Source organism: Dermacentor andersoni, chromosome 8 (genome assembly GCF_023375885.2).
Source record: "Dermacentor andersoni chromosome 8, qqDerAnde1_hic_scaffold, whole genome shotgun sequence".
In the NCBI taxonomy this organism is placed as follows: domain Eukaryota; kingdom Metazoa; phylum Arthropoda; class Arachnida; order Ixodida; family Ixodidae; genus Dermacentor; species Dermacentor andersoni.
Genome location: NC_092821.1, coordinates 929,167 through 952,256, shown reverse-complemented (window position 1 = coordinate 952,256; position 23,090 = coordinate 929,167). Strand labels below are relative to the sequence as shown.

The 23,090-nt window shown below is 42.3% G+C and overlaps 1 protein-coding gene across 1 annotated transcript in view; it reads left to right on the top strand.

The window, feature by feature from the left end:
- The first annotated feature begins 2,192 nt into the window (after positions 1-2,192).
- Vps20 (vacuolar protein sorting 20) overlaps positions 2,193-23,090 on the top strand; it is an 80,853-nt gene continuing 59,955 nt past the window's right edge. Inside the window, exons 1-4 of the mRNA XM_050174559.3 lie at positions 2,193-2,417; positions 6,782-6,891; positions 6,946-7,033; positions 7,098-7,184. Of these exons, the coding sequence (XP_050030516.1) occupies positions 2,352-2,417; positions 6,782-6,891; positions 6,946-7,033; positions 7,098-7,184 (351 nt within the window). The 5' untranslated portion in view covers positions 2,193-2,351. The remainder of the gene's footprint in view (positions 2,418-6,781; positions 6,892-6,945; positions 7,034-7,097; positions 7,185-23,090) is intronic.

Below are 23,090 nucleotides of genomic sequence, written 5' to 3'. Positions count from 1 at the left end.
AGGTACTGAGAGGCATTTGGAAGGGAGTAATGGTGCCGGGGCTTACTTTCGGGAATGCGGTCCTGTGTTTCAGGGCAGAGGTTCAGTCGAGACTAGAGGTAAATCAGAGAGCTGTGGGAAGGTTAGCACTAGGTGCCCACGGGAAAACCACAAACGAAGCAGTACAGGGAGATATTGGCTGGGCGTCATTCGAAGCTCGGGAAGCTCAGAGTAAAATCCTATACGAAAAACGTCTGAGGAAATTGGATGATAACAGGTGGGCAGCTAAGGTGTTTAAATACCTATACAGAAAGAGCGTTGACTCACAATGGCGGAAAAGAACTAGAAAGCTAACCAGTAAGTATGCCAGACACGAGGACGAAAAAGGACAGAGCATTAAACGACAGGTTAAAAATGCGGAAGGTAAAAATTGGATAAATTCAATGGGAAAGAAGCATAGTGTAGAACTATATCGATACTGGAAACAGCAGATCAGGAAGGAAGCGTTTTATGATAACTCAAGAGGCAGTGCCCTACTCTTTGAAGCTAGATCAGGATGTCTTAGAACGCGGAGCTATAAAAAGAAATTTAACGAAGAAGAAGACACATGTACTGTGTGTGGTAAATATGTAGAAACAATGGAACACCTCATACTAAAATGTGATGGTATCAACATAGAATAAAGAACGTATCAACCCCGATGTCGATGCGGCCACAGTCACCCTTCCTGAGGCCCTAGGGTTCAGAGATAATGATAGTCATGTAAATAAAGGTGCGGTGGAAATTAGCAAAAGGCGATTGGAGGATTGGTGGCTCGAAAGCAGAGAGGTGACATAAGGTTAAAAGGGTAGGAAGACGTATTTAAAGAAAATCGAGAAATTCAATAACACACAACACAGATAAAAATAAAAATTAAAGGCAAAATAAAAATCTGAGCATGGTGGCAACTGCCATCGCCCCGTTTCAAAGGGGACGCTCCTACCTTCCATCCATCCATCCATCGTCTGCTACGCGGTGGGCGGCTGTGCGGCGTTGTAATTAGTACGGCAGCTGTTGCGTTGTGACGAACTGCTTGTCTAGTTGATGATTTTTGCTAACACAGTGACAGTGATGTCACAAGGCTTTGATCGGTCACTTGGCTTCAAAAGTTGACTGCCCGAACCTACAAAATGTCGGAGCGTGTAGTCCGCTGCTCTCTGAAATAGCGTTAAATAGCCGCTCCTATTGCCTTTTTCAAGCATACTATTATAAATCACATTGCTTATAGAGTTCGTAAAGTACACAACAGTTTCATTGTATACGTTGTAAAATTCGTTTCTGCGCTCTTTAGAAACTTGAAGCCACCGTAATGTTCGACGACAGAACGATTACCACTCATTTTAACTCTTAAAAGTTGTCCGTGAATGCGTCGTTAGTTCAAAAAGTGAATTACGCACACAGCTTCACTGCGTACGTATCTTAAGCACCACCATTACGCTGCCACCTTACCACGCAGGAAACCTAGCTTTACAGTTTGAAAAGAGTTCCGTGGCGCGACTTAAGGCCTGCAGTGCAGCACGTTTTAAAGCAATGGGATCATTTTTGCAAGCTTTCTACTGAGCTAGACATCTGACGACATTAAAAATAAGAAATGCTCACGTACCTTTCCTTGAAACAGAATCGATCAACCTATTGCACATATCGGGCGGAGGAAGCTTACTGAATACTTTTACTATACTTTTACCAGATCATCTTCCTTTCACTACGGCGCACAGCAGTAAATCCTAATGTCATCTACGACATTAGGCTGTCTGTAATCAACTAAAAAAGCTAGATTATCCCATGAATCTTCTTTAACAATTTTTCCAGTCTCTTAAGGAGGCTAGGAAAGGAAAATTTATGCCGTCGATCTAGCATTGCAGCGGCCACCTATGCTCGTTGTTTACATTTCTTGCACCGCTCATCCTCTTCTAGTTTCACTATTCAAACGCAAAGCATTCGGAAATATGTATTTTTTTGTATATCTGTGAATTTATTCATTTACCGCCCATACAAGCGCTTTGTGCCTGCCGAAATGGCATGACAAGCACTGAACAGATCGCAGAAGCAGACGACAGCGAACAGGTTATAACTAGCGCCACTCTGCTCGTACGTTCTTTTCCTAGCGGCAAAAGGGGCGAACTAGACCAGGCGTGCTGGAGGAGGGAGGTCTGTGCAGGTCTGTAGTTCGGTAGGTCGTGGGTGCAACCACGGCCGCTCAATGGGAACGCACTTCAAGTGCGTTTTCATTGAGCGGCCGTGGTGCAGCTAAGGGAGCAGTCACGCTGCACGTCGCAGAGGTGTTGACATGTGAGGCGCGCGCATAAACTGAACTTTCTCGTCCAGAAAAACAAATGGGTGTCCTATTTGGGAAGCACAAGAAAGTCAGCCGCGTGACGGAGCAAGACAAGGCCATCCTGGTAAGCTGCGTGGCCGGGATCTTCGAACGACATAGTGCTGTAGATAGAGCTGAGCCCATAGGTCGGCACAAGTGGATACTACACTCATTCAGCAATATTTTTTTCGCGCTCACACTCGTCGACATTCACTAGCGCCCATCCTTCAAGCTCACTCACCTTCGTACTCGTGTCCACTGAAACTCGCTGTCAGTGACTTTCATTGACAGAGCTCCATTTCAACTCACGTGCACTCACTCGCTCATCCCCCGTCTGTGATGTGGAGAGAGTATGACGACCTATGGCTGCGCTGCATAGCTTTTTCGTTATTCATGCTGTAGCATAAGGAGTGTCAAAGTAGTAAGAAGGACAAGGTTCTGACTGGTGGTGTCGCGGGGCGCAAGTTAGCGGCGGGGCGTTGATACAATGCTTCAGTCGTGTTTCTTTTCTTTTTTTTTTGCTAGTTGTGGCGCGGGTCATTATTTCGTATTATTGACGGCGTCTCAGCAGGACACCAAAGCGGCAACGGGGACACTAAATCTAGAAACCGGACTGGTCCGTGGGTTGGGGCTCACCGAGGCCTGTGCGTGCCAGGCAATATATAGTGAAAAACTCCATGGCTGAAACCACGCGCTGTAGCGAATGGCAGGGTGTAGCACCTCGTGAACTGGTTCAGATGGTGCAGGCGAATCGAACGTGCCTAGAGTTTTATATACACTCCCTGGCGAGCTACGGCCGCAGCGGCCCCAACTCACGAACCACCCTGCACCCAGCTTTGATACCCCCCGCTGCCCCTTGGCTGCCCTGGAGATCATATGCCGTCTGCTTTATTATAATCTCGGGTGCACTCCTGAGGCGTCCGTTTGCCGGTTGCATGTTCCGTTCTGGAGCTTGTACTTGTAAAAATTCATATCTCTAATCGCGACGAAAAAGCACGCAGCAACGTAAAAAAGCGCGCCGCAACTTATACAACACCAGTCAGAACCTTCCCGAAAAAAAGTGTATGGGTGTCAAGTGTGGAAAGCCAGTAATGTGGTAGAGGTTTATATGGGTCTGTTCGATTCGCCTGCACCACTGTGAACCAGTTCACGGCAGATCACGAGAAGTTCAAAAACTGTGCAGCTCGATTCCGGAGGTGCAGGCCCAGCGAAACACTCGAAACGAATGCCAAGGTGCAGACGCGGTGTAAATGTTATGCTATGTCAGACTAATGTGCACGGAGTGCGTAAGTTTGAGAGGTCCTGAACTGCAGGTATGATCGGTTTCTGGGGCGTAAATACACACTACAGTTGCGTAGACACATCACACGTGTGTAAGCGGGCTTTTTACGGTGCTCGCGCCCGTGTGCTGCGTCGTCTGCTGCTTCGCACCTGTATGCCTGCACCAAGTCGGCACCGACAGTGGAGCGGGTGCAGCAAAATCATGAACCAGCCCTGCACCTTTCCTGCACCTTTTGAAACGAACGTCGTGGTTCTGCAGCCGCCATTGCTGCACCGCTGAAACGAATGGCAGGGTGCAGCACCTCGTGAACTGGTTCAAGTGGTGCAGGCGAATCGAACGTACCCTATATATCCCAGCCTGCTCACAACCAATGTTGCGCTTTCCTCAGTCGAGTAACCGGATCTGTGGTGATGTCAGTTTTTCCCTCTCTTAAATATAGTTCAAGCTGTGACGCAGAACTTATGCGAATTCGTCCAAATAAATGTGTTCATGACATTCTTTTAACATCTGCTTGTTGAGCGCCTCATTTCCGAAAAGAATGCAAATTGCAAAAGTGACTGTGCTGTTGTGCTGTTAAAAAATGGGGATGCGAATGACATGGCTAATTATTGACCAATTTCTGTACTACCCATATTCTCTAAGGGATTAGAAAAAGTTATCCATATTTGAATGTCCAGCTTCCTTGATAAACACAATTTAATCTCACCTGCCCAGTTTGGATTCAGCAAAAAACAAATTTACGGAAATGGCATTACTTGAACAAAAGGAATTTATTTTATCACATTTTGAAAAACAAATGTTAGTACTGGGTATTTATGTGGATTTCTCTAGAGCCTTTGACTGTATTCATTACTATACACTACTTAAAGAATTTGAAATGTATGGAATCCGCAGACATTTTCTGCAACTAATTCAGTCATACCTTAGTCACCGGCAACAGTTTGTAAAAATTGAATCATATCAATCTGACCTAAAATCTATTGTTAGAGGTGTTCCCCAAGGGAGCATTCTAAGTCCACTGCTCTTTAATATTTATATCAACGACCTTACAAATATCTGTACAGAACCAAAATATATTTTATATGCGGATGACGCCAGTATTTTTATAACAGCTCCAGATTGTAATCAACTGGTAAGTGCAGCAAACTCCCTCCTTATAAACCTGAAAAAATGGTCAATAGCAAACCAGCTGAAAAAAAAATTTTCATAAAACAAAAGCTGTTATATTTAGGCCAAAATCGAAACAGTTTAATGCTCCAGTAAACTTAACGTGTGGGGGCGAACCACTGGATATAACTGATCACATTAAAATTCTTGGCATAACATTTTCCAATAATATGCTTTGGGATAACCACACAGACACTGTTTTGACAAGGTTAACTCGTGTAGTTGGCGTCTTATCTCACCTAAGAACATATCTGCCATTCAAGGTGAAACTTCTTTAATTCGCTTTTTTACTCTAATCTAAATTACTGTTTATTGGTTTGGGGCACAACTATTCAAACTAGTTTACAAAAACTTTTTGTGCTCCAGAAAAAATTTGTCAGACTGCTTTATGACTTACCATATAACAGCCATACACACATTTTTTTTTTTCAGAAAACAAACACTATACCAGTAAAAAGTCTTTATAGCTATAAGCTAACACTAGCCTTCGAACGCGAAGTACTTGAAAATAGAATGTTTCTGCATGACTTATCATCACTAAGAGAACATTTCCATACAAATTAACCATCGCAAAGAAAAATGGAATGTTCCAACCCCCGAGCTCACTACTCTAAAGAAAAACTGTCCTTCACCCTGCCCTCTCTCCTGAATAATTACAGCAAAAGTACCACTGACATTTTAAAAATAACTAATGCTGAAATACGGCAACACTATGTATAAGGTATGTAGTCTTTCTCATTGGATGATTTTTGTGTTCATTCCTTGTGCCCATTTCGGTGCCTATGTATGTCTTTGGCATTCCTTCCTGTAACCTTTTTTACTGCCGCCTTGTAGAGCGGGCTACGGGCCCCTCTCAAGCTGCCGTTTGTTTGTGCAGCTTTTACCTGCAGCCTCCTCCATCTTTCTTGATGGGAAATAAGCATTATTATTATTATTATTATTATTATTATTATTATTATTATTATTATTATTATTATATACAGGGTGTCCCAGCTAATTTTAGCCAGAGTTTCAAAATGTGCCGATGCACTCTAAGACGCCACGACCAAATGCATGTAGTTGACTATTTACGGAGTTACGGCGTAAGTCACTATTTTTGTATTCTGCTTAATTACATAATTAGTCAAGAATAATTAACCAACTTCGGAAGCAATGGAGTTAGGCAAAAAATTGTAATTAAAAAGTTGTAGAGCGCTTTGCAAAGCGTCCAATCAGTTTCTAACTTGCTATCTACTAGGCATTAGTGTTTTTTCCGCTTACTGCAGATGCCTGCAAAATAAAAAATACCACGTGACATGCCCACTAGCGCATCGGGTTTGCAGTGCTCCCAATGCTCCGCGTACGAACGAACATAGCATTTAGCCGGGTGTGCTGCCACTGTGCCTGCTTATCACTGTCATGAACCACCGTGAGGGAAGCACATCGGTCGCGTAAATCGCACAGCCAACGCCAGCATCACTACAGTGTCGCCTTTTAAGTGGCAGCGCACCCTGCTAGATGCTATGTTCGTTTGTACAAGAAACGTTTGGGAGCGCTGCAATCACGACATGCAAGCGGGCATGTCACATGGTATTTCTTTTGTATTTCGCAGGCATCTGAAGTTAGCGGAAAAGCACTAATTCCTAATAGATAGAAGGTTAGAAACTGTACAGTCGGACGTTTTGCAAAGTGCTCTACAGCTTTCCATTTGGAATTTTTGTCTAACTTCATTGCTTCTGAAGTTGGTTAATTAATCTTGACTAATTATGCAATTAAGCTAGTGCAAGTGACGGTGGTCTGTTCCGGACTACCGTCAGTTGCACTTCACTTCTCCAAGGGGCAGACCATGTATTGAGTGAGCTCCTGAGCAACACTTTGCTATGTGATGAATATGGTTTGAGTCATGGATCCAGGAGCTCAGAGGTGCAACGTAATGCTCACGCATTTCCCTCACATTTACTGCTGAAGTCCCACTGGATTTTTTTATTAACAGTGCTGAATTCTTGTGGTTTTTCTTTCAGCAACTGAAGCAGCAAAGGGATAAGATCAAACAGTACCAGAAGAAAATCTTCAGTACTTTGGAGAATGAGCGCCAACTTGCCCGAAAGCTCCTCCATGAAGGTCGGAAAGAGTGAGTCACTCGGCTTCTTTACTGCACACTGGTTAACCTTTCATTGTCCGCCAGGAAAGCAATGCTACTCCTCAAGAAGAAGCGGTTCATGGAACAAATGCTGGAGAAAACTGACGGGCAGCTGACCAACCTGGAGAGAATGGTCAGTGATGCTGGCTCTTTTGACACATGTGAGTGTGTTCTTTCCAACATATTCTTTCCAACAGGTCCATGACATTGAGTATGCCCAAATTGAAATCCAAGTTGTTGAGGGCCTCAAGGTTGGCAATGAGTCGTTGAAGAAGCTCCATGAGGCAAGTATTGATTTTGGTGATTCTAACGTTTAGGCATGGCATGCCAAGCTATGATGGAGAAGTGCTTGCTTGAAAATTGGTGAGCTCTCATTTTGGCACCACAAAACTTACAGAAAAATGTTTTGTAATGTTGCTAGCTTGGCTAGAAGAGTGTGAAGGTAGCTGTTTAACAGAAAGAGAAGTCACACTTGAGTGACGTTCTCCAACAGGCGGCTACGTATAAGCCTAGTGGTTTATTTGGCTTGTATTATTGCACTTTCTATACACCACATGGGGTTTCGCTGTATCCTTGAAAGCTGTTGAAAGTCATTGCATCCCAGCAGTACTCACCTGTTATCCAACAAAGAAGCTTGAACTGTTGAAGATTGTGTAGTGAATGCTAGAATGGGAGAAGTGTATTTCCTAAAGATGGGGGAGTTGGTTGGACATAGTGTCATTTCCAGTGCAAAGATACCTGTCATGTCTTGACCCATTTTGCACAGAAAATGACACATCTCTAGTTGTAACATTAAACAACAGCCACGTGTTGATTGATTGATTGATTGATTCTCTATTGGTTTATCACAATACATGTGATAGGAGGCGAAGGGAAAAGCTATTCTTGCTTGAGGGAGTCCTTCGCCCCCACACTGGCAAGGACAGCAGCAGAGGCACACACATTTTGTTTACATTGTCGTATACCTGGACAAAACCATCATGTGAAACACAACATTGTTATACACTTTGACGAAACCTTAAAATTAAACACATTGTTAGTTACTGCCCAGTTAATTACATAGGGTGTCATGCGTTAGCATACATCACTTCACATCAGCATAAAACGGCAGCACCACATTTCATAACTATGTACGCAGAGTAACAGTGGAATTAAACAATACAATTAAATACAAATTATAAACAGCTCTAGAAGTAAATTTTAGGCTATAAAGAATGCGTACAAGTGAGATAATTTTACTTCCTGAATATTGATTTCTTTGTTATTATAGTCATTTAGTGAATGTGGAAGTTTGTCATGAAGCATTTGCCTACCATAGCCATTGCGACAATGCGGAACATTTCATATTTGTGTTCTTGTGTTGTGTGATACTTCCTTCGGATGGAGATTTAGTGAGCCCCTAAAGATAGTATTATGACAGTCATAATTAAGGCGATATTTATGCAACAATTTATACTCATGTGTGTCTTGTGCTCTAACTATTCTAAATTTTTTAAATAGCTCCGCAGTAGAATGCTGAATTGGCACATACTCGATTATTCGCAAAACTCTTTTTTGCATTACTAGTAACCACAAAAGGTTCAATTACGTTGTAGTCCCCCAGACCAAATGACAGTAGTTTAGATACGAAGCGAAGAGGGCATTATAAATCTGCAATTTTGTTGACTTCGGAATTAAGCAGCAGTTTTGCTTCAAAATTCCCGTTATCGCACCTAATTTTTGTAATATCGCATTGTCATGCTTATCCCACTGCAGTGATTCTGAAAAAGGCACACCAAGTACCCTAATATACTAGCTAACTAGCTCTATCTCTGAGCAGCAAAAAACAAGGTTACCTATTACAGAAGCCTGCCTACCTATATTATAGAATGAAAAACCACTGCCTTAGCTTTCTTTTTTTTGTATGTATCTTTAATTGGTTATTATCTGTCTACATGCTTGATTCCTCTAAAACGGCATTACCAGTACGAAGAAGATTGGCATTTGATGAATACAAAACAAATATGCTGGCGTCGTCAGCACAAATTTCAAAATTAACTTCGGAAGATACGTGGATTATGTCATTCATGTATAAATTAACGATTAAAGGCCCGAGAATGCCACCCTGCGGTACTCCTGAGATTATTTGCTTTCTGTCAGATACTATTTCATTCATTGACACAAACTGACATTTTTCTGAAAGATAAATTTTGAGTAGCATCAGGGGAAGCCTATGGATGCCATAGTGACTTAATTTGTCAAATAAAATTTTATGATTTATATAATCAAAAGCTTGCATAAAATCAACAAAAATTCCAAGAACAATTCACTAGAGTTGAGGATTGGGCAAGTTGGTATTGCATTCTAAAGCTGGTACAGCACAACTTAGAAAGGAAGAAATAAAATTGTTGCACTGTACCAGCTTTAGAATTCAAAAACAAATTGTTAGTTTTTTTTCAAATTTCACCAATATATATTCTTTCTGGTCGAGAGGAGCTAGTTCTGTAGATTTATATTTTATAAATCCGTACTGACATTTCATTATTACGTGCTTGTTGCAGAAAGCATAGAGTTGAGTATAGGTTTTTCTCTCAGAACCTTTAGAAAACACTGGCAACATTGACACTGGTCTACAATTCGAGACGTCTTTCTTGTCTCCTTTCATATATAAAGCCATTACACGAGCTACTTGCATTTTGGATGGAAAAACACCCATTGAAATACATAGGTTAAATATGTCTGTCAGCACCAGAGCAATTTTATTATCTATTTGACTGGCCTTACTTGCAGCTCATCAGCATCGCAGCTACGGCTGTTCTTGAGAGGCCCAACAAAACAGCACAAGCTTCATGTTCTGCTGTTCTAAAAATAACATGTTTATGGGGACCAAGAGTTGTGTAGGATGCACGTGGTGTAGCTTTAAAATCTTGGACGAGTTCTCTTGTGTAACTGCTGATTACACAACATAGTCATTAAACATGTTGACCATAAGATCACCACTGACTGTTTCCCCACCATTTAAGACTTCCTTTGTGTCGCTCCGTCCCATAAGTGAATTCAGCTTGTTCCATAATACATTTGTTTTTTTAGAACAGGAACAAAATAGATGAAAGTAATCCATTTCCTTTGATTTTTTAAGTTCCTTATCTAAAGCATTTTGAAACTGCTTAAATGCAATTAGATCTACTTCTTTGCATGTACGCATAAGCTTCTGAAATAAACTATCGTTTTCATCAATCTTGTGCAAAAGCTCGCACGTCATCCATGGCTTTCGACAGCCTTTCACCCTTTCCAGACGTTTATAAATGAAGTTTTTTTTTTTTTGTACACTGCCGAGAAACAACTAGAGAATGTATCATAAGCCACATTAGCATCAGTAGAATGTAAAATATTGTCCGAACACATGTTACTTATATCAAAATAGAAAGCATCCAGAGCCGTTTGCGAGACACGCTGGAAACCAGAAGCAATGCCAGTGTACACTCTAGGACTGTTGGTCCTAATACAAGAGTAGATTGGCCTATGATCGCTGATAGGGTACGAAAGAACTCCCGTTGTAACCAAGGACTTATAATAATTTGTTATAAACAAATCAATAATAGTCTGCGAGCACATGGTAACCCTTGTAGGAATATTTACGTTTGCACAGTTATGACATGAAAGGAGATTTTCGAACTCAAATTTTTTGCATTATCTCAGTTTATATACTGCAGTCTCCGCCAATGACAACATTATATTGATTTTCATTCATAAATGTAAGCAAGTTATCTAAGAAAAACAAGAAAAGCATGCATGTTGCCATCTGGAGGATGATAACAGGAAACGGGGATTACATTGCTAAAAAAGAACACAGACCGCTTCATAATCGGCAGTTTCATAAGAGAACTTGTCAAGTATTACTGCTTTAAAGGAATTATTTACTAACAAAGAGATGCCTCTACCTCATCGGGTTAGCCTATGCACGAAGAATGTTTTCATGTCAGGAATTTCAAAAAAAAAAAAAAATCCAACTCGTTTGATTGCCAGGTTTCTGTGAATATAATAATATCAAAGCAGTAATTCATCCTCTTAAAAAGACATTCACGTTCCTTGATCGTGTTTCCAATGGACTGCACATTTAAATGAAAGCACCGAAGGAAACCACTGTGCTTGTTATCAAATTCTCAGACTAATTCAGTGAGTGTAATACGCCCTAAGGAATCCATTGCAAGTCTTATAATACGTCACGCAAGCAGATACGCTGACAAAATAGAAAGTCAGTCACACAGGGCAGTCAAGTCGTCCTCACCCCTGATGACTGCAGCTGGTTGCCCGTTCTTTCTGTGCACCAGGACTTTCTCGTTCGAGTGCTGTGCGTAATCACACCCAATCCTGTAGCCCATGCTCTTGCTGTCCCAAGGGGAATCCTTGCATGCTTAGTCATGTTCGCTGTTACTCCCTCACTAGACTGCCGGAGTGCCTTCCTTCTTCTCTAGCCAGATGGGACGTGTGTCCTGATGCACAAATTGAATTATCATGCCCTGTATCCTGCCCGACTTGGATGCCATCCTGTGAAGGGCAGAAATGTCTGCACGAACCAGTTTACGGACACCCAACTTTGTAGTGACATCATTGGCTTTAGCTAGAAGGTCCTCTTCCTCAGGTATTCTGTGGATTGCAATATTCAAGCGCCTGCTGCGATGCCCGTCAACATCAAGCTGTCGCTGGGCAAGACATTTAGCATTACAAGCTTTCTCGTCCACGAATGCATTTTATCTCATGTTCGTTTAGGTACTCCTGAATGTTATCAAATTTATCAGAGAGCAATTGAGCTAGCCTTACCACTTGGACTTTTTCGGTCAAAGGGAGGAGAGAGGTTGTCTTCTTGTTGTGTCTGCTATCACGAGTTGGACGTCTCCCAACAGATCTACAGTCGCTGTGTTGCTCGTTGTACCGCCCGGCCTGCAACCTCACAGTTCTTCTTAATATCGCGGTTGGTCGCAAATGCTTCTTCAGTCATGCCCGAACAGACCATGCCATGAAAGCTAAATTCACAAATGCTGCATGTAATAACATTCTTGTCATCATTCACTGCAGCTGGGGACTTAGGCATGCTTGCAACTCAAAGCATCAGCAGAACAACACCATCAGTGGCAGTGGCGACAGTAAAAAAATGAAAACTCAAAAAGCGTGCATATATAGTACACGAGAGTTGCCAACCTGTAATGCACAAGAAGAATGGTCAGGCATGCTGGCTGCACCTTTGCTGCTGCCAAAATGCGAGCTGCGTGCCTTATGGTACGCCCCCGATGCGAAGCGCAGATCAGTCGCAGTGTCGCTTGTTGATAAACGGCGCATCGCAAGACGATTTTCTTCTTGGTAAAGAGCAGGCGAAGCACGGGAGATTCAATGTTCGGGCAGTATATGGCCGGCACAGTTGCTGGTTAAAATCCAATGAAGCTTTGAACACAGCGCCTGTAATGTACAAGAAGAATGGTCAGACGCTGATATATTCTACTTGAGATAAGAGTGGGCACTTTGTGTACTGCACATAGCTGCTACACACCACTGTGGCAATGGCATGCCTATTCCTACTCGCGGCAGTTCCATACCCATGGAATGCAGAGGCACTTATGTAAGTAGCTAAATCAGCGCATCCCACATTTCATTTTTATTTTATTTTATTTAATAATACTGTCAGCCCATGAAGGAGTGTAAGATATAAACACATACAAGAATACAATATGACAACAAAAAGCAAGTAAATGAACAACTGCAGACGTCTCAGCAGGGATGCGAATCGGTTTAGGTTCTATGCACCTTACAAATTCTCCCCCAAAATAAGAAACAATAATGAACAGATACACCTTTGGCAAAGTTATGATATACATATTAGTTAGCGGCAAAAAGAATAACGTGTACACATGGTAAAAATTCTTCAACGCATGAGGCTGACATGACACAGTCGGGCAGCGCATTCCATTCTGTAATACCTCTCAGGATAAAGCTATACTTAAGACAGTCATTTCTGACTTGAGGGGGTGTGATTTGCTGGCTATGACGATGTCTGGACATTTCATTTATAGAGATGTTGAAGTACTTGTGTTTGTCGACAAGCAAGTGACCATTAATGATAAGGTAAATGATACATAACTGTTACATAAAAAGCCGATCAATGAGTTAGCGGTAAGAGGGAAAATAGAGGAATTCCAGATCAAGCTACAGAACCACTATTCGGCTTTTACTCAGGAAGAGGACCTTAGTGTTTAAGCAGTGAACGACAATGTTGTGGGCATCATTAAGGAGTGTGCAATAGAAGTCAATGGTAACTTCGTTAGACAGGATACCAGTAAGCTATTGCAGGAGACGAAAGATCTGATTAAGAAATGCCAATGTATGAAAGCCTCCAACTCTACAGCTAGACTAGAACTGGCAGAACTTTCCAAGTTAATCAACAAGCGTAAGGCAGCTGACATAAGGAAGTATAATATGGATCGAATTGAACATGCTCTCAGGAACGGAAAAAGCCTGAAAGAAGTGAAGAAGAAATTGGGAATAGGCAAGAATCAGATGTATGCGTTAAGAGACAAAGCCGGCAATATCATTACTTATATGGATGAGATAGTTCAAGTGGCTGAGGAGTTCTATAGAGATTTATACAGTACCAGTAGCACCCATGATGATAATGGAAGAGAGAATAGTCTAGAGGAATTTCAAATCCCACAAGTAATGCCGGAAGAAGTAAAGAAAGCCTTGGGAGCTATGCAAAGGGGGAAGGCAGCTGGGGAGGATCAGGTAACAGTAGATTTGTTGAAGGATGGTGGGCAGATTGTTCTTGAAAAACAGGCCACCCTGTATACACAATGCCTCATGACTTCGAGCGTACCGGTATCTTGGAAGAACGCTAACATAAGCCTAATCCATAAGAAAGGGGACGCCAAAGACTTCAAAAATTATAGACCAATCAGCTTACTGTCCATTGCCTAAAAAGTATTTACTACAGTAATCGCAAATAGAATCAGGAACACCTTACACTTCTGTCAACCAAAGGACCAGGCAGGATTCTGTAAAGGCTACTCAACAATTGACCATATTCACACTGTCAATCATGTGATAGAGAAATGTGTGGAATACAACCAACCCTTTCATTGATTACAAGAAAGCATTTGATTCAGTCGAAACCTCAGCAGTCATAGCGGCATTACGGAATCGGGGTGCAGCCGAGCCGTATGTAAAATTACTGAAAGATATAGTGGCTCCACAGCCACCATAGTCCTCCATAAAGAAAGCAACAAAATTCCAATAAAGAAAGGCGTCAGGCAGGGAGATACGATCTCTCCAATGCTATTCACAGCGTGTTTACAGGAGGTATTCAGAGACCTGGATTGGGATGAATTGGGGATAAGAGTTAATGGAGAATACCTTAGTAACTTTCGATTCGCTGATGATATTGCCATGCTTAGTAACTCAGGGGACCAATTGCAATGCATGCTCACTGACCTGGAGAGGCAAAGCAGAGGAGTGGGTCTGAAAATTAATTTGCAGAAAACTAAAGTAATGTTTAGCAGTCTCAGAAGAGAACAGCAGTTTATGATAGGTAACGAGACACTGGAACTGGTAACGGAATACATCTACTTGGGACAGGTAGCGGCTGTGGGATCCGGATCATGAGACTGAAATAATCAGAAGAATAAGAATTGGCTGGGGTGCATTTGGCAGGCATTCTCAGATCATGAACAGCAGGATGCCATTATCTCTCGAGAGAAAAGCGTATAATAGCTGTGTTTTACCAGTACTCACCTACGGGGCAGAAACCTGGAGGCTTACGAAAAGGGTTCTCCTTAAATTGACGACGACGCAACGAGCTATGGAAAGAAGTATGATGGGTGTAACGTTAAGGGTTAAGAAAAGAGCAGATTGGGTGAGCGAACAAACGTGAGTTATCATGAAAAAGAAATGGGCATGGGCAGAACATGTAATGGGAAGGGAAGATAACTGATGGTCAGTAAGGGTTACGGACTGGATTCCAAGGGAAGGGAAGCGTAGCAGGGAGCGGCAGAAAGTTAGGTGGGCAGATGATATTAAGAAGTTGCAGGGACGACATGGCCAAAATTAGTACATGACTGGGGTAGTTGGAGAAGTATGGGAGAGGCCTTAGCCCTGCAGTGGGCGTAGCCAGGCTGATGTTGATGTTGAAATATGTTTCAGTTGCTCATACCAGGTACGCAAATCTAGTGGAGATAATTCGGCATGCTTACAAAGTTGCACAGTTGCAACGTTGCTTACATATGAACCTTGATGCTAACCTCTGGATTCTATCAATTTTTGTTGGTTGGACTTAGTGTACGGATCCCATACAGTTTTAGCATACTCCGTGATAGGACGTGTTAAGAATTTATAGGCTGAAATTTTTACCTCAGGTGTCGACGCACTTATATTCCGCCTTAGGCTCCAGAGCGCTTAATGTGTTGATTCCATCTGAGGTCAGAAGTGAACATTATTCCTATATACTTACGTTTATCAACTCTGCTAATAGTTATACTACTTATATTGTAAAGATAATGCAATTTTTTTTCTTTCTCGCCATGGACATAAGATTTAAATGCGTTTTGTTCCATCTGCTAGTCGTCACACCATTTTTAAATTTTTTGCAGACTAGACTGTAAATTGGCCTGATCATTACTATCTCGAATTTTATTATACATCACACAATCATCAGCAAACAGTGTGACAGGGACACTAATATTACTGGGCAAGTCATTTATAAAGACCAGAAATGAAGCAGGACCTAACACACTTCCATGCGGAACACCCGACACAACACGGGAAGGGTGTGATGTGCACCACGTGAAATCAACATATTGTCTAGAACTAGAAGAAAGGTAAGATGAAAACCACTGAGTGATTGTGGGGCTTTGAGATACGGAATTAATTTTTGTGATTAACTTCGGATGGGACACTTTGTCGAATGCTTTCGCTAAGTCGAGGAAGATTGTCTGTCTGAGCATAGGAGTTTTAACGTTTCCGAGAAGTCGTGTACAATTTCAATGAGTTGGGTGATTGTCGAGAGCTTTTTTCGGAAACCATGCTGTGCAGGAAAAATCAAGTTGTATTTGTCCAAGTAAGAAACTAATCATACTGAAAAGATTTTGCGCCAAAAAACAACACACACGAGAAAGACGATGACACCACGGGCGCTACTTCAACTGTTTAATGAGGGTGAAAGCACTCGACATATATAGCCCTCCAATACACCGCGCATGCGTACAAGGCAACATGGAGTACAAGGTTTTTATCAGAGTAGGCGCGATAGAAACTTCAGCTCAGCATCGTAAAGAAAAACCGACGTATCACTAACACAGTTCGGACCCGTTTTCTTGATGTAGAAGATGTAGATGTAGATGATGTAGAACTGTGTAGGTGTTGTGGAGGGCTATATATGTCGAGTGCTTTCACCCTCATTAAACAGTTGAAGTAGCGCCCGTGGTGTCGTCGCCTTTCTCGTGTGTGTTGTTTTTTGGCGCAAAATCTTTTCAGTATGCAAGATCACCAACTAGCCCAGCACTTAACTCTTCTAAAGAAACTAATTGTTTATAAATAATGTGCTCGAGGAGCTTAGAACACGCGCTTGTAATAGAAATTGGTCTATAATTTGCCGCTTCTGCAGTACTGCCAATTTTGTGCGTAGGTATGATTTTGTGCGTTTCCATGCTATCGGGAAGCAACCACTATCAACAGAGGACTGCAAAATTTTAGTTACGTATTTAGAGTTCCATTCTGCATATCTACGTAAAAACTCGTTTGGAATGTCGTCAGGACCAGGGCTCTTCTTAACATCAATATTCAGCAAGAGATTTAAAGCACCTTGTTCATTGATTTCAATGTTTGCAATAGGTGGTCTAGCGACTGTGTTGGCTACATGAGGTGCATGACCATTATCTTTAGTAAAAACGGATGCAAAGTAAGCAATAAAATTATCAGCTTGCATTGCAGTAGCACTGCAGGATTCTGAGGATAACGGTTTTGTGGATGGGTTGACATAATGCCAGAACTTCTGCAGTGCCTCTTTAAGGAACTTCGTAAGTGTCACATTATAAAACTTGTCTTTACATTCTTTTATAAGGTATTTCAGGTCTCGGCTTGTGTGTTGAATTGAGATCTTCTTATCGGGGGTTGGATACCTGAACAGTCCCCTCGTTTTCGCCTTAATCTTCTCTTTAGATGTATAACTTCCCTTGTAATAAAAGGGTTTTTCCTTTTAATTATTTTATAGCACTTTGGAATGTAATTTTTACTACAATCTATGACTGTTACAAAATAGACCCATAAATCATCTGTACTAGTATTCGACTCTACGAGATGAACAAAATGGTCAAATGAACACTCTAAAAAGTCTAACACACCAACATCATTAGCAGAGGAAAATTTCAAAAATGTTTTATTAAGGGGACATGGATAAGGTTCAGGTCCTAAGCTTAGAAATACTTGCACCATTTTATGGTCCGAAGGACTATCCTCTGTTTTGCATATTTCTGCATATGGTATTAAAGAATTTGACACAAAAATTAAATCAAGTATTGATGACTTAGTCTCACAGATTTTTGTATAATCTGTCACTACCTGGGTTAGGCCTAAACAGAAAGCTAGCTTCAAAAGCTGGTCACAACTCGAAACCTCAGTCTGTCCTGGTGAAAGTGTCAGCGAATCAATGCCGGCCAAGTTATAATCATCTTAAAGTATAATATTATTGCCTTAATGCATGTTAGACTCCATAAATTTTTTAAAATGAAAAATAACATCGACAGGTGAGTTAGGAGCCCTGTACAGTCGCCGACTGATTTTTCGGACTCCAAAAATTCGGACATGCTCGATTATTCGGTCTGCTTCGCGGTACTGCCATTCCCCCTATAGACCATAATGTATAACAACTTCCGAAAGTTCGGATACCGTACCTTGCAACCTCTCATCCGATTTTTTGGACACTCCTTGAGCCAACTTGATCGAGAGCACCATGCACAGACTCTGACCGGTGCATGGTTCGACTTGCTGAACGCCATTTTTGTTTTGAATGGAGCCTCCTTGTTGCCCCACAAAGTGGCGCTACTGCAAATCCCCGCTGATCATCATCATTTCTGCCTGTTTCGTGGCTACAGCAGTTTCAATCTCAGCTTAGTAAGCCATGTCAAGACAATCTAGCAGCTGATTGGTTTCTTTCTTCGGGCACGACGCTGCGAGAGGCAATGTTTTTCGTTTGTGCGACTGGTGTCGGCGTGATGGCACGCTGATGTTTGCTTTGTGTGCCATGTCGAGGTTGCGGTGATCCAGCATGGCATACGGAAACATCGCGTCAAGTGTCTAAGGGTGCCGACTGCGCCCGTGCAGACTGCGCTGGGGAATCATGGTAAGGGTTGTAACAGCACACCCAAGACAAGGACAACAGAAGGAACAAAAACGACGACACAGCGCTGTGTCGTCGTTTTTATTCTTTCTGTTGCCCTTGACTTGGGTGCGCTGTTACAACGCTTACCATGAATCCCAACCAACTGGCCCAACTTGCCGTTCTGATGCGCTGGGGAATGCTGGGAAGCGGGTGCTGGGAGGCCTAGGATCGGTCACCTTCCGATGTGCTCCCTACTGACGCCGAAAATGTTCTGCCGAGACCTGTGCAGGGATTGCATTACAATTCCAGACACCATCTCATTTGACAGTTTCACAGGTGCTGACACTGCTGTGCTGACATGCGCAGAACTCGACGACGGCGAGATCATTTGTCAGGTTTCTGCTGAACCGCCGGACGATGACTCCGATTCGAAAGATCACCCACCATGTGCTACTCTGCCGTCGCATGCGGAGCGTGTACAAGCAGTGACTGTGCTTTCAGCCGCCTATAGTGACCGTACGACCCTCTCCGAGGTTCAGGTTTATCTGATTGCGCGTAAACGGAACAGCGTGCAACAGCGCATTCACAATTTCTTCACGCCTACTGCCGAGCCCAAATAAGTGCGTGGAAATAAAGGAATTTTTTTTCTTAGTCTGCTTTTTCGGACACCTGTTTATTCGGACATTTTCGCAGTCCCTGTGAGGTCCGAATAAACAGTCGGCGACTGTAAATACAACCAATAAGGACTTGACGTTCACCCAACTTGGTTTTGATCCAGACCGTTTCCATCGCTCTCTCGGTCTCGTGAATAGCATACGGTACACTGTTCTTTATGAAGAATGCTATGCCACCACCTCGACCTTCCCGATCTCTTCTGACGATTGAATACCCAGAGGGTGTGACCTCTGCATCACTTGCATCCTTACGTAGCCATGTCTCTGTTATACCCATAACATCTGGTTCATGCTCCAACACAATGCTCTCTAGGGATTCCAACTTATTTAGGATGCTTCTGGCATTCGCATTAGTAATAATATTAAACTTTGCCTTTTTTGTTCGGGGTTGTCAGGTGTTTGTTGCGCGAAGTGGTTGCACAAGCTTGACCTTTTTATTTTTATCTTCATCCCAACCGAACATTACATTAATAACTTTCAATTTATCAAAGATGAATGCCACTTTTGCTCAACCTTTCCTATCTTCAGAACAAGAATTCCACAGCTTCTTTCGTAATTCAACAATCCTTTTAGAATAATCTTCGCTAAAACTAATCTGGATGCCTTTGAGCTTGAAACAATTGTTTAGCATTCTTATCCCTGAAATCTGCAAACTTTAGTATGATCAGGCGGTTCACACCAGGAATCCTCCTTCCAAGCCTGTGAATCCTCTTAGTAGAGCCCAACTTTAGTTTGAATATACCTTCGAATATGTCCTCGTTTACTTTATTCATTAGCACTTCCTCACTTTCTTGCTCGTCTTGTTGTTTCGTCAACTTTACGGTTGAGCACAGCCAAATTAGCATCATTCCTGATAACTAAATTCTCAATTTTAGTGAGTCTGTCGCGTGTTTCATCCAGAGGCAGCAATTTATTTTCTATCATTGAGAGCCTGTTTTCAACATGTTGTAAACTAGTATCAGAGGAAGCTTGCTTTTCTTGTATTTCATTAAGCTTAAGCAGGATTGTCTTCTGCATTTCAAGTAGTTCCTTGAGCATCTCGTCAGTGAGAGGACCAGGGTTTTCTTCAACGTCTCCGAATATTAACAGCAACATCCTCACCACAGACAATCGCATAAGCAATTCCAATGGATGTGTGGACATGGCAACACGACCAAACAGAGGTAATTGCTACTGAAACCAATTTTTTTTTACTAACCTGCACGAACAACGGTATGTCAGTCTACACAGTCATGGCCGAGTTGCCGTGTCCACTGAAGGAAGAAGCCAGTAAAGTTCCTCTTATAAGAGGGGGGCACGTGCTGACGTCAGAATCCATTGACGTCTTCGTGCACCCAAATGTTTCGCGGTAGCTGATGTACGCGTGCGGCGGTACCATCCAGGTATCAGGATGCGGGCGGGATGCGCCGTCTTCGCTTTCCAAAGCAGGGAAACACGGTGCATGAGCAGACGCAAACTCCTGCAGGCAGGAGCCATGGTCCACGCGATGTAGGTGATCAGCTGCAGTGAAGAGCACGCAGGCCGAAAATGTCAGTCGACATAGTCACGGCCGAGTTGCCGTGTCCACTCAACATGGTTGAAATGAATGTGGAGCATAGCCCACATGTTGACTTGGGGCATTAGACCTCACAGTTTCCGTGGGTATGTTGAAAGGGGTTTTGATGCACAAGTCTAGAGCCTGCACTCGTAACTAAATTGATTATTTATTTATTGCGGAAAGCTGGCAGCACTTTACAGGCATATTTGCTTGGAAAAGGAGATACTGGTTAAAAATAGAAACATGGAACCATCACTGTGTCCTTAAAATAGTGTAATAATAAATAATATAATAAATATAAGTAATAAATAGTGTATGTAATGATGCTATATGTGAATTCTTAGGAATATACAAACAATAAGTAATAAAAGAAAAAAAAATATTGAAAAGAACGGTAACCGAGGGGTCTGATTTTTTTAGTCCCTACCATATGAAGCCAACAGATATTGTAGCCAAGTAAAGCATAGGGGAAATTATTTGTAGTTTTGATTGAAGTTGTAAGCTCAATGAAAGTTGACAAAAAGAACAACTCGCCACCAGTGGGAGCTGAACCCACAACCTCCACATTATGCTCGAGTTGCACTAATAATTATGCTACGATTTCGGCTGCTCCCACATCCGCATTCATTCGTATATATGTATGCGAAATTGATATAACCCGGGGAGTGTTAGCCAGCGCCACTTAACAAAAAGAAAGGCATGCATGAGTTTCACATCTGGTAAGTACATGTGTATATGAGCTAGAGAACCTACAAAGTGCACCAAAGCAAGAATTCTTAAATTTCTAGATGTATGCCATTCCTTAATGTCTTGTGGCAGCTTATTCCACATTTTAAATGTATGTATAGAAAAAGAACTTTTAAACACATTTTTGAGGCAGAAGTACTTGCTAACCTTCTATCTCAACAGTCAGGTGCAGGAGGCAGTGGTTGCAGAAAAAGGTTTTCGTCTGTTCACTTTTTTTACTGGACCTGATATTAAAGAAAAGTTGAAGCTTTGTGTGTTCAATTTAGTTTCCCAGCTCTATTTAGGACCCACTGCTACGATAGTCATACTAATTTATGACAAAATGAATGGCTGTTATTTTCTGTCGAACTGTGCATGTATCTGCGTAGAGCACCAGGTTCCTGTGCCAGAGAACCCTGGTTTGAATTCCATCATTAGACACGAAAATTTTCTGTTGAGTAACAGCTCAGGTTAAACAAATTCTGACATCTGTGTGACACATGAACCTGATGCACCAACACATAAACGTTACATCTCGTCAAGAAACCCATGTCCAATCCTTGGAAGATAAGCAAAGAAAGCTTTGCTGGTGCAGCAATTGAGAACTTTGAAAACGCATGAAAGGGGCAACAGCTGCTTCAGTTTATTAATGGTCATGCGCAGTTACTCAATTTGTGGTCGTTCCAGTCAGGAGCCATTTTGTGCATTTGACACCATGCAGAAGCGCTCGGGTAAACGAAATCATCTTAAGTGATTCTTTTCTTTAGAAAGTTCATTGGCTCCCGAGGCTTTCAGCTGTACCTTAGCACTGTGTTGTAGTGCTCAAGGCACTCTCTTGGGTGAAGCCAGGGTTTGCACTGCAGGTCTTTAGGGTTTTCATAGTTGCTGTTTTCTAAAATGCTCTTATCTGAAGATGTTTGCTGACCATCTGAAGGCAAAATGTATTTATATACACAGCACTAAAATAACTTTCTGAGTCCTGGAATTTCATCTGTAAAAAGCACTCGCAGAAAATGCTGCCATCTTGTCGGCGCTTCCCAACACTGATCGCGCGGAAATGCTTTCAAGCATGGAGAAAGGAAAAAGAATGCTGACTGGAAACAATGAGAAGTACAATTATTACTGTAAAAAGTTCCCAAAATCTGCCACCACCCGACATCTGACCGGAATGGATATTTTCGCATGTCAGTTGGGGCCCGACACACGACTGCAAAGGGTTAACATGAAAGCAATGGCTAGTTTCAGGCCTGAACAGTGCTAAGGACGAGGACCAAGTAAGGGCTTGTAAAAGGATGTCACGCTATGCTGACTGACAATTTATTTGTTTTTGTGATTGGCAAACATTTTTATACACTGAAAAGCCTTGTCAAAGGCATTAAAAAAGGAAGCAAGGGGCACAGACAACCAACTATGCATGCACACAGGAAATGTGCGTGGTCACCAGTGTGCACTTAATGGAAGAAAGATAACCTTGAGCATGGGAACAGGTTTGTGGAATGTTTGGAAGGTGCAGTTTATGGAATCTCACTTTCATGTCGCAAAGCAGACAGTGTAAATGGGGCACTGTGTCAGGGAAAGAACATAAATACTACCACACGTGTAACAGTGGCAAGTTGCGCTGAACGTAACAATCACAAGGCACCTGTTCTTTACCGCCAGTACAGACCGCGGTCGACTCGCACAGCACCAACGATCGCCTGAAGTGGTGATCGAGTTACGGGATATGCGATCTGTGCTTTCATCTGTCATGCAGATTGGCCTTGCCATAGCCAACCTGCTATAAATATGTGAAAGTCCTGTATTCTTTTAGGGAAACTGGAGAGCAAAGCATGTTATGCAATAAAATATTGCCATAAAACACAGGTCCACTTTAAACTGAGAACCTCATTGGTATTCAGTACTACTCGATGTCGCT